Consider the following 15,576-nt stretch of genomic DNA (forward strand, 5'->3'; position numbering starts at 1 on the left):
AGCATTTCAAACTGTTCAAAAAGTTATTAAGCGATCCTGGTGATTTTGACCAACATGTTACAGTTTTTTACGATTGTTTACACACTAAAATATGTTTTTTTCACACAATTGGCAAAATTTTACTCCAAGGAGCAAAACACCTCGACAGATTTGCACAACATCACACACAATGTCTGCTTCACCCTTTTTGCAAAACATTACACACCGTGATCAGAGGTGGGCACAAATACATCAAAAACTATTTTGTTACAAAATACAAATACTGGCGTAGAAAATGTAACAAAATAAAATACAAAATACGAATGTGAAAAATGTATTTAGTTAAAATACAAGTAATTAGTAATTAGAAAATACAAAAATACCCCCACAATAATCATGGTATACCAACTTTTAAAATAAACTACTAGAAATACTATTTTTTATTGGCGGACAGAGGCCTAAATTCTTTACTTTGGGCTGAAGTAGCCTGGTCCTACCATACTCTCATACATTCATAATGTACAGAGAGTCTGGACACTTTCCATTGCCAAGCATGAATTTCCTTGAATGCGGATACTCTGCCCAGAGCCTCTCAGATCTGCCATAACCAATCGATAAACGTTTGGTCATGAGGTGACATGCTCAAACTAGCTACCTCAACGTCATCGTTCTCAGCTACTCCCTCTGTTCGCTGATTGGACATGCTCATTTTTGTCTTGAGAAAACCTGTGAATATACCGCAGACCCAGACTACGTAGTGGAGTGAAATGAAAACTGAACTGAAGTACGTAGGAAGGCGGAGCCAGGCTACACATGAAGTAGATCTACAGTAGTAAAAAAATGTAATCAGCATCCTATATCAATATAAGCGATGATTGAACTGACAACAAGCAGGCTTTGCAACAGTGGAATCAACTCTGACGAAGCAAACTACCCACCATCATTTTCCGTATTCAATGAAAGTAGTACAACAGATTGAACAGCCTTTTTAAATTGAAATGCATTTCCCTTTTTGTGCTATAAATGCATGCCTTTTGCCTTCATACATGACTTGCAACACGGGGACAAATAAAGTAACATCCTGTAAGGTGTCTCAATATACAGAATTAATTAACTGGGAGGTGAAAACTCGAGACTGTTTCGCATTGGGGAGGTTTTTGCCTCAGTCTCCTCCATTATTTCTGCAAATCAGGACACCTTGGTTGACACCTTACATAAATACTCATGTCATGGGGTTCATGTCCTAAAGATTCTGACCTTTGGCTCCCAGACTATGATAAGCATAGCATATTGTCATGGTTATACTAGGTAAGAGGCTATGTTTAACTGTGTGATGAATTGTTGGCTAATTTGAGGGGGGAAATGATGAGATAAATACTCTAAATACAACCCCTCAAAGTATTTTGTTACAAAGTACATTTGATTTTTTCCAATCCTGCAAAATACAAATTACAAAATACACTTAGATAAAGAATGATGGGGCGGCAACAATGGGATAGTCTATCCAATGTTAGTTATAGATCAAAGAGGATCGAGGAGAGATGTGGAGAGGCACCCACGGTGACTGAATGTTTTAAGCTCCCAGTGTCTAAATGAAGAGTGCTCTGGAATGAGGAGACACCATTGTTTTAATAGCATTTGGAGTGATAAAAATTACACTTTTGAGTTATTAAAATCTTTTTTTTTTCTGTTCTGGTCAACGGCACAAGAAAACCAACCACATGCAATTTCTTCCATGAGAAACAATTTACAAATCTTGTATCCAATGTTTTTTTCCATTTCGTTTTGATTGGTTTAATATGACACAGTTGATTTAACACTTGGAAAACAGCATGTCTTAAGAACAAAAAATTAATCTTTAAAATATATTTATGTATAAATCCTGAAAACAACCCTTAAAAACATGATGCACTAGCAGAGGAAAAATGCTTTGATCCTTAACTACAGTGTGGATTATTTTTTTCTCTCCTCCAGGAAAACTGTGGTTTTTAAAAAAATCTACATTAGCTGTTAGAATGCGATCCTCAGCTCACAAGTCCCATACCAACAACCCCCCGCCCCTTCCAAAAAAAAGGACAAAAAAAAAAAAAAAAAAAATCAGGTTTCAACCCACTCCGTCCATTTGTAATAATAAACCACTCAATGTTCATGTGTCCTCTGCAAGAGAAGAGAGACAAGAAACAACATTTTTGTTTGGAATGATTAAACTCTTGTCACATATTCATACAAACAGAACTACTACGGTGAGTTAACATAGTACAATGCATTGGAATGAATCCTTTTAAATCATTTATTCTTTTTTGTTCTGCTAATCCATCTCATCACCATCACATCTAAATTAACGTGGACTGAAGGGGAGGAGGGAGAGCGCTCGGGTTGTGCGTTACACACTACAACTGTGAAGGAGGTAGTGGGGGGGGCGGGCAAACAAACAAAAAATATATACACATTCAAATACTGCTAAAGGTGTTAGACTACATTTCCCAAGAGCCTTCATCTACACACAAGCATTCATATAATATATATATTTATATATATATTGGCATGTGACATTGTTTTCAAATAAAAGTATGAAGCACTAGTGCTCTCCACACCCACAGATCCTCTTCCACCCACAAGGCAAAGTTACTGCAGTGAGATCTGAAGGAATTTTTCATTGAGACAGTTTGCTGGTTTACAGGTGGATCCACAACAGAGTTGTTGAGGCAGTTATGAAGGAGAGCGGAGTCATGAAGCTCGGTGGATGTCAAGCAAAATCAAGTTCTAGAACTTAAGAATTTCCATTCTGATGAAGATAGGGTTGCTATGACACCTGCAAGCACCTCTACCACTGGGTAGAACCCGTAAGGTCTATCAGATCTGGGGGGGGGGGGGGGGGGGGGGGAGTGGAAAGTGTTGAGGGGGTGATCTTAATGACTAGGAACTACGATGCTGCAGAATACCTGGCGTCCCCCAACTACAATAGCAAATACTTACCACCCCGCAGGGTCAGAAGGCAAAGACCCCACCCCCTCCCCTCCCCTCCCCCACCACCCAGAGAGGCACAGAGCACACCCCAGAGCAGCCCGCAGAAAACCCTTTATGGCCCACAGTCCAATCAAAAGGCAGCGTGATGGTCTCGCCCAATCATAGGGGCTGTCCACAACCAAACACTGTCAGCATGGATCAAAACTCTTTCACCTCCCATTTACCCGTCTCATAAAAAAGAAATATATATATATGAACAAAAGAAAATAAACCAAAACCCCTCGCCGACCCCTTTTACGCACCATTCCTCATCAATTAGTTTAATTACAGGTGGGGGACCCATTGGGTGATTCTAACTAGCAAATGGTTTCCCTGTGATGTCTTCCTTGCCTCTGTATGTTCTCTTTCCGTGAGTGAAGGGCAGGTATCTGTACTTGATCATGTGCTGTAGAGGAAACAAACAAACAAACAAACAAACAAACAAACAAACAAACAAACCACAAAAACAAAGTAAGAAATATTCAGAAACACATCCAGTGGCATCTCAAAGAATTGATACCTATGAAACAGATCCACAACACATGCATTCTCATGTCGGGGGCTACAAGAGAAAAGTTTAAATACACATCATCATCATCACCACTACGATCAGTAATGCAGTGACAGATCATCTTGGTTGTGAGAGAGGGGATTCACAAATGACTACTGGCTTTGATAGCTATGCTATACTATGCAGAGTACAACTACTTCAATTCATGTGCTTTGCTTGGTACACCCACCGAATGGTGAGCATACAGTATGTGACCTTCCCCAACAAAACCAGTTGGACGTTGCAAGTTGATGATTTGAGATGGGGATGAAGAACGTGTTTTCAAACTCTAATTCACATTGAAAACAAAACACTCAAAAGATATCAAAAACTGAAACCGGTTTGGAACAACTGACATTCTTGGAGTGACGGAAATAGTTGTGATGTCACTTGTGTCAATGGCGGGGGGGGGGGGGGGGTAGCTTTAATGAGAAAGCTGGTTGCCATGGGAAGTGAGATTACCCATGAGAAAGGGGGAGTGGTTGCTTGTTTTGATGTAGAATTTTGAAGAGAAGTAAGTTTCTGAAGCATTTCATATGGTATTTATATGGCTTTGTTTCTTTTAACTTCCATAAAACACTGTCCTGCGGCTTAAACACAAAGCGGTTTATACAGGAATTTCTGTAAACTTCATCTCGTCTTACAATTACTTACAATTGGGAATAATCATGCTTTAAGACTACCTCGCAACATAGACTTTATGAGCCAGTGCAAGTCAGTCAAGGAAACAATGTCTTCAACGAGGTTAACTTTTTAACTCAGAATGGCTGAATAGCTTTAATGGTTGAAGACATATCAGCAAAACAAATGTGCATGGTGCAGCAAATGTTGTTGGTAGGCTCAGGCAACATGTAAAGTGTTACACATGTCTATAACTTCACAACACCAAACAAGTAAGTGAGTGTGGCGACATCTGGCTCAACATTTTGCTCGAGGTTCTGCTATGATTGGTGACTTTTCGTTTGAAACTATGACGCTTGGTCAAATTTGCAGGGAAAAGTTGCGGTGGTTGGACCACATTGGCAAGGTCTGCTTTTGCCGTGTAGGGCACCATATGAATGGAGGTTCGGTGAGGCGGAGAGCGTGAACGCACCTTGATCTGCCTCTTCATGGTGATACAAAAGAGCATGATGAAGTACATAACCAGTATAGGCCAGAACACTGGCACGTTGAAGGCTTCAAAGAACGTGCAAATCATTGCAATGACGATGCCTTTCGTTGCCGAATGCCTGAAGAGGGAAAAAAACACACCAACGGAAACAGAATTGCTATTAAACATCAAGCAGGGTAGGCTACAGGTCCAGGACTCTTACAAACAATTACTTCACCTGCACATAGCAGGGTTGCAGTCTTGCAGAACTGTTTGTTCAGTCATCAGTTTACTTGCATTAATCAAGACAGACAGGACTAGACCAATTCGGTCAGATGAACTTAACACCTCAGCAACTCAGCAGTGTGACTTTAATCATACAATGTCATTACAAATGGCAGAAACAAGTCAACAGGAGACCAAAATAAAAATAAAGTATGAAACGGAAAAAAAATGAAAGAAGCATTGTCTGAATTTTAGGCTCAGATGTCCACACACAGACACTCTCTCTCTAAGCAAACATGCAGATATAACATTACATACGAATGCGCCTTTTGAATATTTTGTGTACACAAAGAGAAAAGTCCGTCCAGTTTCTGTCTGTGTTCGGCAGGACTCCCCAGGGGCTTACGAGAAAGTCAGTAGTAAAGACACCCCCCAACACTCCCAACATGCATAGAGTAGAGGTGGGCTAGACATGAACGGTCATGCATACTTTTAGCAGTGTTGCTATTTTATTAATTTCCTAAGCTACTCTCCATTTGTCCTGCACCTGCAAGGTGGGATGTGCACAGAGCTACAGCACTTTTCTTGATGGTCATGCGTACTCACCAGAACTTGAATTCAGGTAGTCTCCTAATAAAAGGCCGGAACTCCTCATTCTGCTTGGTAGGCAACGCCGGACCCTCGTCTAGGACACAACCACAGAGGATACGGTAAAACAAGGTCTCGAGGGCAACATCCACCCACCGCATGGGGACCCACAACTCGCTACCTCTCCTACATGTCTACTGCAAGTCGCTACCAAATCAACTTACAAAGCCATGGTGTGAGCAACGAGTGTTGAAATGGAGCAAGCTTTCCAAAGTCTTTAACTTGTCCTGGCAAAAAGATCGCTCTCCAGGATCTCACACACACAGCATTGTTTTTACGGCAAAGAGATGACATTGGTAGAAAACACTTTCAGCTGCACAACTTATTAAAAGTGATGAGGGTACAGGAAAGCAAACCTGCACACAACGAAAGTGAACAGACGTCATATTAACGACGTATTTATTTGGATAGCACTTTTGGTTGTGTGCCCAGATGTTTGGCCAAGAGCTTGCTCTATGAGAGTCTTGGCATTCAGGGCACTAGCGACAAAGATGTTTCTCATCGGTTGGCTGATGGAGACTCACCTCCGTCATCAAGCAGAGATGGGTCCACTTTTGGCGACAGGAAAGCAATGAACAGGTTGAGGTGATAGATGCCCAGAGCATATGTGACTATGTACCATCCCTGAGGACACAATCCAGAGGAGGAGATCAAAGTTAGTGACATATCATACACGCACACATATTCTTACGAAACCATTTAGGTACAGGAAGTTAGGTTCGATACAGATGTGCACCAAATGAACCGAATGCAGTATTTAACCATAATCAACAGTAAGTCTTTTTTGCGTGGGGACCATATTTCAAATTCGAGATATAAATATTAAGGTCCAGACACATAATGGAGTTATGAAAGCTGGAGAATATGCATTCATGCACAATGTATACAACGCTTTACATTTCTTTGTAAAGTGCCTATGATAATAAAGGTCTTTACTTGAACTATGTTACTACCGTCATTCCCCAACTATTAGAAGCGGCTCATACATTGATTTTGCTCAATTTCTTCAGCTATGAGGTTACACAGGGGCAGTTAATATGGCATCAATATGGTTTTGTCTATTTTCACTTGCATAAAGAACTGTCCTGCGGCTTATACACAATGCAACTGATACACAGGAAATTACTGCATGTCCTGCAACTGAACAAAGCATACGACTGACATACACAAAGCTCTTATTTTAACCACAGATATCTAACCAGTAAATGGGACACTGGATGACAAGAAAGCAGAAAGGTTGCCTATACCGTACCTGTAGAATATACACTCTGATCATGTAGATGGCAGTTAGTAAGAGTGTGGCGCCCCACCGCACAATAGCGAATGGTGTTGACTTGTCCAACCATGACTGATAGACCTGGAAAACACAGAATCAACATGGGGACAGCATATTGGAACAACATGTCTGAAGAGAAAGACAAGACACTAGTAGCCTAGCAGAGGTTTTCAACTGATTGTGACCCAGGGACCCCAATTCTGGAAGGAAGCGACCACTATGGCACAAGCAACAATAACAACAAAGCGGTAGCCTACCTGTCAGGGGTATGTGAATGTAAATGAATATGTGTATGTGGGTGGTGGATATAAGCAGAATATGTGTTTGTAGTAAGTATGTGCACAATAGGCTGTTGTCAATATGTCTCTGTTATGTGCATGTAAGTATATCAGGCTCAGTACAGATTGGGGCAACAAATTTCCCCTGTGAACAACAGACAAACAAACAAATGACAAAAACCTCACGATCACCACTGAATAAGTCATGATTACCACACTGAAACTACATAAATGCAGTGTCAAGGACGTATCCGTGGAAGCCTTCACGGCCCGCCCCTGGAAACCACTGATCTAAAGCTGTGTTTCTCAAGCTATGGGCTGTGGACCAACACGGAGATTGCTTGTCTGAGGAGTCAAAGTATGTTTGGTGCTTCTGTCCCTCCTCTGATAATTGATGGGAAAAGTAAACACTTCTCCCCAATCTGGAAATACATGCTAATTTGGTGTCATTACCTAGATTACCTAGAGCAAAATTAGGGGGAAGTGGTATGAGTGCTCCTTCAATGTGTTGGCACGTCTGCGTGAGAAACAAAGTGGATTTGTGCAACTGTCCATAAACACAGCAAAGAAACTGGATAATCCACTGTATAGAATTGAGTAGTCAGATTTGAATGTAACATGCGCATAAGTGAAAGTGGCTTAATTATTCTTCCTTTTTAATAAACAACTCGAGTGGCTTATGCCTATCTGTTCTGTCGACCATACACAAAAGCTGACGTGTTTTGGTCTTATTCAAATGAATTTTAACAAAAAACATGTAAATGTTTTCTCCATTTGCCTACCAGTGTATGACACTTGCGCTAGGAAACACTTCCCAGACCAATGTCTGAAGTCCACCCCTATCATCCATAGCATTTAGCAATCATGAGGAGTAACGCAATGAAACCATTGTAGTTGCGTTAGCAATTTCACATTAGTGAAGCAGTCCTCTGATGTGCATGTTTTCATTCAAATTATTTTGTGAACAATGTCTGCATTGAAAACATTGACTGCTTTACAAATGTCATGTGCATGTGTACAACACCAATACCCTAATAATGATTACAATAATTCCATATAGAGCCTATTTGTAGACTAGGCTTGTGCAAATTTCCGAATTTTAGAACTGGCCTCCATTCAATTCATGAATTGGAATTTGAATTTAATTGGCTCTGCCCCACTGGAAGCCGAATTTGAATTGGAATGGGAATGACAGGAACTGGAATGAAATTCAAGGCAACTCAAAGCCACAGTTCCACAGTCACACAACAGAAAGAATGTGTCGAGTCTCACATACATTCAGTTTTGGGAAGGTTACTATGAAAATATAATTGGTTACTGTTTTAAGTTAAGTTGTGTGTTTGAGGAAATCATATCTGACATACACTGTGAAGCTTCATTGTTCAACACTACTCTTAAATTCTGTATATGAATTTCTTCAAATTGCATTGAATTTAGATTCTGCTTTTGACATCAATAATTCTCAATTCAATTCTGAATTTTGCACAAGCCTGCTGGCTGCTGTAGACTGTGCCAGGGGTGCGAGGGGGAGCCTGTGGGTAGGACCTGGTATCCCACAGTCTGACCTGAACAGCGCTCAGGTCAAAGACGCTTGACAAAAGCTGCTCTACAGCGTAGTCCTGTAATAGGGGACACAAGTCAGAGGCCTAACTTGTTTGAGTCTTCCTTTGTCTTACCTGGCCAAGTCTTGTGAAAAAGCGTCCAACCGTTGACGGTTTCCCATGGATCGAATCACCGACGCTGTCTCCTTCTGACATTCTGTCTGTGAGGCACAGAAACTTTTACTCACACTACTTCAGTGGACAAGCATTCAGAGACTTGACACCACACAGTTTTTGAGGCAGTGCCAATTACAGGAAGACATCCCTGTAAGACCTGAAGATTCATTAGTCCACACACATACACATATTCAATGGTCATGCAACTAATAGGTAACAGAAATGCCTTTGTTTACGTCTACTAATTGCCCGCTGTCCCCACTATTCCCATTGTTACCACTTTTCTTGCAATTTTCACAATACTCGGAAATGAGGATGATGAGAAAACCCATCATGCCATTCTAGGATAGGCTTAAGGAAGAGTTATATTACAGGGCGAACAGTAGGCCTACAACCTGAATATTTTACCTGACTGACAAGCAGTGTCAAAGGGGGTTCTCAGACAACACGAGTACTCTTCATTGTATTCACTAGGTAAATATCTCACTATACGTTACAAGATAACCTTCAAGGCCTGGATACCTTTGAGATGTGATGATTAGCAATCATAACATACATAAAACCGAAACTAACCTTACATTATGTAACGAGCGACATAGCCTAGCTCATAACACCGAGGGATATTAGCTCTATGCCATATCAAGTGGCTTATCAAGTGCTAATGAGACTACTCTCTTACACAGTGACACCGTGATCAAGTATAGCTAATAATGTCATTATTTTTGTTTGATTGCGTGACTAACGATTGTGATACTGAAAAAGTGAAGGCACGAGAAGACAAGTGGACGAGAGGAACTCTGACCTTATGTGAGAACAGATAGCACCGGCCAGCAGGTACTCTGACACCACAAGCCGAGCAAGGGTTCAATATTTTCGTCACAAACTAGGCTGCTGGTTGTAATGGACGTAGCTACCCGGTCTCAGCTAGCTAGCTGAATGAACAAGGAAGTAGCCATCTCCTGTGGTTAGCAAAGCTAATCAGGTAGCCCGCTAACAGTTAGCTAGATGTATAGAATGCGAGACCGTAATGTAATGATATCTCTTTAAAGTGTAGGGACTCACCGTGGTAAACATATATAGCTAGATCAGTTCCAGCAGTACAAACACCAGACTATTTTGGCCAAGTAAATCTGTCTCACAATTGGCTTGTTCGTCTTTGTAGTCTACATTAACGTCACCCTAACCCGAATGCAATAAGAACATTTGTCCCAAGGATAGTCTGTAGCTTCCATAGACCTAAAAAGACAGCTTCATACCAAGTAGAAGTGTTAGAGAAATGTAGCTTTGCTAACTAGCTGACATTAGCATAAGGGGACCTAGCGAGCTATACAAATTCAACAATCTTGACTTCTTGAACACAAAACGGCGCTATTTGTCAAACCTACCGTGAGAAGATGATTAGTTTCAAGACAACCCATATGAAATTCCAAACTATCGCTAAATCAAGATATTTAACTGTGTTTCTCGTAATGGACTGATGAGTCCAAACGGTTAATTTATTCGAGGACAAAATTATGGTAGGTGTAGTTCTTTTAGAAGACCACCTAAACTGTTGTTGTTAATACACACTATAAATAAACTACAACAACCAGTGCCAAACGGGAAAACTGGACAACTCACTTCCGGCCAACATCGGAACGTATTTCGGTACCGCTGTAACATTAGCGATTTGTGATGGGCTCTTTTACAAGACCTAAGGAGCGTTTGACCGTCGTTTAGACAACTTCCATGCATATATATCTCAAAAACACAACATCCACCAGTTCAGATACGCAGAGAGAACCTACATATCATTTCATGTCAAGAGATACCTTTCTCTTACCCGGTGCTGCCGCTGTGTCACTCGGCTCTTCCTTCCCAGGCTCTACCTAACTAGCTAGCCAGCTAACGCTCGTGCAGTTCCCTGTGAACACGTCAGTACTTCCGCACGAACACAGAGAAGACTGTCAGGGAGAAGTAACAGAGGGCAGATCTATCGATATCTTATTTTCTAATTTTGGTGGTAGGCCTATTGCATTCGCTTTTATTGAATTCAGGGAAACGTACTTCTACGACATAATAAACTAAGTAATGTTAAAAAGAGAGAAAAACAAATTAAACGAACCATGCAAGATGATGCACTGATTTTCCCAGTTGATAGATAAACGACTCTGTGATCATCCACCACTGATTGATGCCTCATAGCCTACCTGTGTAGAAGGCGGCTTGTTTCGGGAAATGCGTTAAATATTCCATGATATAAAAGCAATTAAGATTTCATACATCGTACAAGGTTCTCTATCGCCTCGTCTCATCCTGTTTGGAGATAAATACGGCACCAACAACAACAGGCCACTAATACTGCATTGACTAACCTACAAGAATGACTTAAGTATGTGTAAATAATACTGTATAGGCTACAGGCCTAACAGTTCAATTTGTGGAGTAGGGGAGAGCAGGGTCAATTGAAACACTTTTCAGTTTAACGTCTTTTTCAAAACAGGTGAAAGGGATAGCCTACAAATAATGTTGTCATATGATCAACAACTCACATGTGTCCTCTCTTAGTTACCAGTGTAATTTCATATACACCTTGAGCGATCGCGTTGTTTTTCAACTTTGAACGTAAGTTGTCATTTGTTTCAATTGACCCACCCAGTCGGGTCAATTGAAACACATGTGCGGGACGAATGAAACAGCATATTGTAAACAGAAACCATTCACTTTACTCTAGTTTTTATGAAACATACCTAACAACATACTTCTGTACTTGTCATGGCTAAAATTTCACCTGATTCTTCAAAATATAAGTAGGTCAAAAAATGTATTTTTCCATGTGCGTCAATGTCGAGATACGCGTTTCGATTAAACTCACATTTCTTCATTTTATACCATGCTGATGACTACATTTCCATCTAATTTACTTATTTCCCGTTGTAAGCCTTGTTGAGGGATTCACAATTGATCTTCCTCTTTTATTTTGAAACATTTTATTTTTTTTTGCATTGATAGTTCGGGTCGATTGAAACAACTGTTTCAATCGTCCCGACAGTGCTAACTAACACTTAAACATATTTTGCTTCTAAACCTCAAAATGCTGACATTTAACACTTTCAGACATGTTTAAGTAATGATTCATCTCTCGTATGGTCATGTGATCATTGCATGAAACAATAAACACGAGTTGTGATCACAAAAAAATTACTGCACATAAGATTTTACTTGCCGGTGTCAAAAACAGGTTTGCGGGGATAACGGTGGAATTCGATGACGTCATGGCACGAGATTTCCCGTGGTTGGCAAGTCTTGTGTGTTGAACAAACTGACGACATATGACATTTCAGATGTGCATGGTTTTCGAGGAAATCGCTGTGTTACTTTCGTCCCGCGTTTCAATCGACCCGGCTCTCCCCTAGCCTAGGCAAGCACGACAACTTATCCTCAATGTGTAAAATGTGTTGGCTTGAAAAAAAAAAAAAAAGATGGGCCAGGCCAGAGTGCCCCACAGTGGTGAGTTTGCACAATGAAATCCCTGAAATTGCACTTAGCAACTTAGCACCAGTCGGCTGTGAGGGGTGAATGAACGACTTGATTCCATTTTCTTTCTGAAATGTACACGTTTATATTCAGATGATAAAGAACACTGTACAAAAAAGAAACCATTGGGCACACTCCATTGACAAAATAAAAATGTGTTAATAAAATGTGATTATAAAAGAGAACACTTTGAGACAGCAACTCACCCATAATCTGAAAACAAATTTACAGTCTACAGTTCAACATTTGCAGTGACATAATACTGATTTTTAACCATTTCCATATAATTTTACGATGCCACACAAAAGCAGTAAAGTGCTTTGATGAATGTATGGAAGGTTTCTAATGATACACAACTGCACAACATATGATTTCAGACTTTATCTTAGTGCCAACACAAAATGGAAACATTAAGTTGTTACTACAAAAGGACTGATGTGTGCTCTAAACTATAACAGAAAAAATAACATCTAAAAAACATTCAATACGTGTGTAAAATGAATGAGACTGACAGAAAACAGAGGTTGATTATCAGAACTCATTATCTGTGATTAATGAGACCTTGTCCTGCAAGGCCATACCAGCAGTGACAGAGAGAGTGGTTTTGGTATTGGTATGGCTAATGTGTAAGATTACTGTTGATTTCAGAAATAGGCCTACCTACATGACATGGATTTGATTTTTTTAGTCTAGGAGCTACTAATATTATTAATGTCACCTTTGTAGCCTACCTTCAAAGGTAACATAATGCATTTCTGTTAGAAAGAGCAGTTTTAGATTTGTCATAGAATTTGAGAGAGTAGTTTTCAATTTCCAAAGAGACCATGGCACAAAAAGAAGTGAACAGCTGCCAGACCTAAACATTAACATTTCTGTCTTGAAAAAAATCCCTTTTAAAGAAGCAACCACTGAATCAGGTATTTCACTGAAACTCACTATTAATAGCTGTCTAGAAAACAAATTACTGCTAGTCACAAACCAGTAATGAACAGGAGCAAACTTTGAACTGAAAATGGTCATCCACTTCATCTTATTGTCATGGTGAATACAAAACACAAGCCTCGCAGGTGGGGTGAATGACAACACTAGATTATTGCTATCAGTAACAGAACATCAGTTTTAGCTATTTAGCTTTTGCTACTAAAAGCAAAAGTGTAGTCAAAACAAGACATTTTTCCACTGAAATGGTAGACATGGAAAAGCACCGTAGCCATAACCCATCTTTTAACCCTTAGATGCATAAGTGGGGTCAAAAATGACCCCAGAGGTTGTTTTCTTGCAGTATCTTCTTAATTTTACATTTTTTTCATTTAACCTTCCATGTATTCCTCAAATAGGTTGTCTTTGACATGAGGCCATTTGGATTTGTGTCTAATTATTATATTTTTAAAGTAATTTCATGTTTTGTATCAATACCACCGATCCGCATACGTGGGGTCAAAAATGACCCCAAGCATTTTCTATGGAATTTCAAAAGTTAACCCTAGGATCTTTTGATTTTTATCAAGTGTGGCAGTAAGGTATACATTTACTGTTGATTATCACATCTCATGTCAGCAGTCTCACCATCCTGAAGGCTATTTTTACGCAACAACATAAATCTAAGTATCATCATATAATGTGGCGGCCAAGCGTTCATAGCGACGTCACTTTTTGATCCTTCGATGTCCACTCTTCCTATCATTGTGTAGCAGAATTCACCAAGCGATATTTACAGAGGGATTTGTTGATATAGCGTTCTTGGCCTGATTTGTATGACTTTTTATGCCTAAAAATAGGGCGAAAATTCATTTTTTAAGCCAATTGGCAGTATTTTCTGATTTACTGGATAACAAAAGAAGATATTCATAATCACCTCTGTAAATGTTTTTTTATTTGATATATTAACACTACAAAAAAACAATTTTCAACCTGGCTTTTTCCAATGGTCAGATTCTTTGCATCAAAACATATATGCAAATTAGCGCATATTTAATTAGACATGACCTAATTAGCATATTTAAACATAAATACAGAAAACTTGCAATACGTTTTTTTCTCCTATTCATGTGAGTATTCAACTGGAAAAGTTTCATGAGGATATCTCTAAGTTAAAAATGTTACCCTATTCACTTATGTTGAGATTATTTTAGGATGTTTACCTTTTTCGCCTTTCTAAAAGCTGTTTTGTAATAAAATGTTAATAAAAAGTGATACATCATATGTCCAACATGAAATAATAATTTGTTTGACAAATATCTAATAAAAATCATCATCTTTAACCAAAATGAAAGACATTATTTGAGTTTAAAGCAAAAAACGCATGCATTCTAATTGGGGTCATTTTTGACCCCACTCATGGAAGAGTGTAGGTATTGGTAGCCTATGCATCTAAGGGTTAACAAATCAAGAAGTTCAGGACATCGACATATACATCATTCAAGCACTAAGTATTAGAATGTTTCACACATGATATGATGAAAGCAGTCTATATTGTAAGATGTATCTGAAATCAGATTGATCACATGTAAACCTCTGCAGTATCACATAAATGTCAGGATTAAAAATGGTACCTCTCTCAGTAATGGCATATTTCTAGGAATTTCCTTTTATGAACACGTTGTATCATGGTGGAAATCAGTTTACAGTTACAGACCGTGTAAAGGACACTGCATAATGTCAACCTTAATGGACACCGTCCAGGAAAACAACAACAACAACAACAACAGCAACTGACCTTCAGCACAATCCGCACCATGAAACTTTACTGAATAACATGAGAAGAAGCCTGATGAATATTGGGAGCATATTCCTTCGTCATATGAGATCAAGATTTGTAAGGCTGAGATGGGGTCCAGTATGCTTGGCATAAACCAGGCCGCGGCTACTGTGAATGTGGTGAAGCACGCAGGTGAGTGTGATACAACACAACACAACTACCCCTACAGCACAGAGCAACTGAAACAAACAAACAAAAAACTTTCTTTGAAGAATAGCTGAATTTCTGTCCAAAATTTTTCCACAACACAGACATATTCTCTGTGCCGAGGTGGACTGTGTCTATCATGAAAAATAAGGATGGAGTAACTATTGATTTTTTTAACCTCAATGATGAAAGCTATAACATTTGTTACAATATGTTCCTGCTCTGGGGCCTGTAGGTCTATTTTTTCACATATAAATATAAACTGTTCGTTTTTTATTTAACATGAGAGGAAGGTGATACAATTTAAGCCATTTGACATTTAAGTAATATTGCATAAGGGTGTATTCACACATTGATTCATGTTGTTTAGTGTATGTTTGATGAC

The 15,576-nt window shown here is 39.4% G+C and overlaps 2 protein-coding genes across 5 annotated transcripts in view; both read right to left on the reverse strand.

Moving 5' to 3' along the window:
- Positions 1-1,589: 1,589 nt before the first annotated feature.
- On the reverse strand, positions 1,590-10,712 carry rer1 (retention in endoplasmic reticulum sorting receptor 1). 4 transcript variants are annotated; one of them, XR_009939809.1, is made up of 8 exons: positions 10,593-10,712; positions 8,729-8,814; positions 6,751-6,855; positions 6,023-6,122; positions 5,457-5,535; positions 4,629-4,764; positions 3,249-3,391; positions 1,590-2,136 (listed from the first exon to the last, which is right to left on the reverse strand). XR_009939809.1 is itself a non-coding variant. In XM_062540510.1 (8 exons), exons 2-8 carry the CDS (start codon positions 8,807-8,809, stop codon positions 2,126-2,128), a joined length of 567 nt encoding a protein of 188 aa, XP_062396494.1. In that variant the 5' UTR covers positions 8,810-8,814; positions 10,593-10,712; the 3' UTR covers positions 1,590-2,125. The 4 variants fall into 4 exon arrangements, 3 of the variants coding, with proteins under 3 accessions (XP_062396494.1, XP_062396491.1, XP_062396493.1); XM_062540510.1 differs by having other exon boundaries at positions 3,337-3,391; XM_062540507.1 differs by having other exon boundaries at positions 1,590-3,391; positions 10,582-10,709.
- A 3,431-nt stretch (positions 10,713-14,143) lies between these two features.
- The window catches only part of tp73 (tumor protein p73), a 24,766-nt gene continuing 23,333 nt past the window's right edge, over positions 14,144-15,576 (reverse strand). Inside the window, exon 12 of the mRNA XM_062540511.1 lies at positions 14,144-15,576. This exon is cut by the window's right edge and continues 1,098 nt beyond it. The gene's annotated coding sequence lies outside the window, so the exon portion shown is untranslated.

The sequence above is a fragment of the Sardina pilchardus genome, chromosome 7, assembly GCF_963854185.1.
Source record: "Sardina pilchardus chromosome 7, fSarPil1.1, whole genome shotgun sequence".
In the NCBI taxonomy this organism is placed as follows: Eukaryota; Metazoa; Chordata; class Actinopteri; order Clupeiformes; family Clupeidae; genus Sardina; species Sardina pilchardus.

Bases quoted from the DNA above. Each gene is read 5' to 3' on its own strand.
- rer1 (XM_062540507.1), bottom strand. From the start codon at position 8,809: ATGTCAGAAGGAGACAGCGTCGGTGATTCGATCCATGGGAAACCGTCA. The intron at 6,123-6,750 runs GTACGGTATAGG...TTGTGTCCTCAG, and splicing joins TCAGAGTGTATATTCTACAG to GGATGGTACATAGTCACATA. The intron at 5,536-6,022 runs GTGAGTCTCCAT...GTTGTGTCCTAG, and splicing joins ATCTCTGCTTGATGACGGAG to ACGAGGGTCCGGCGTTGCCT.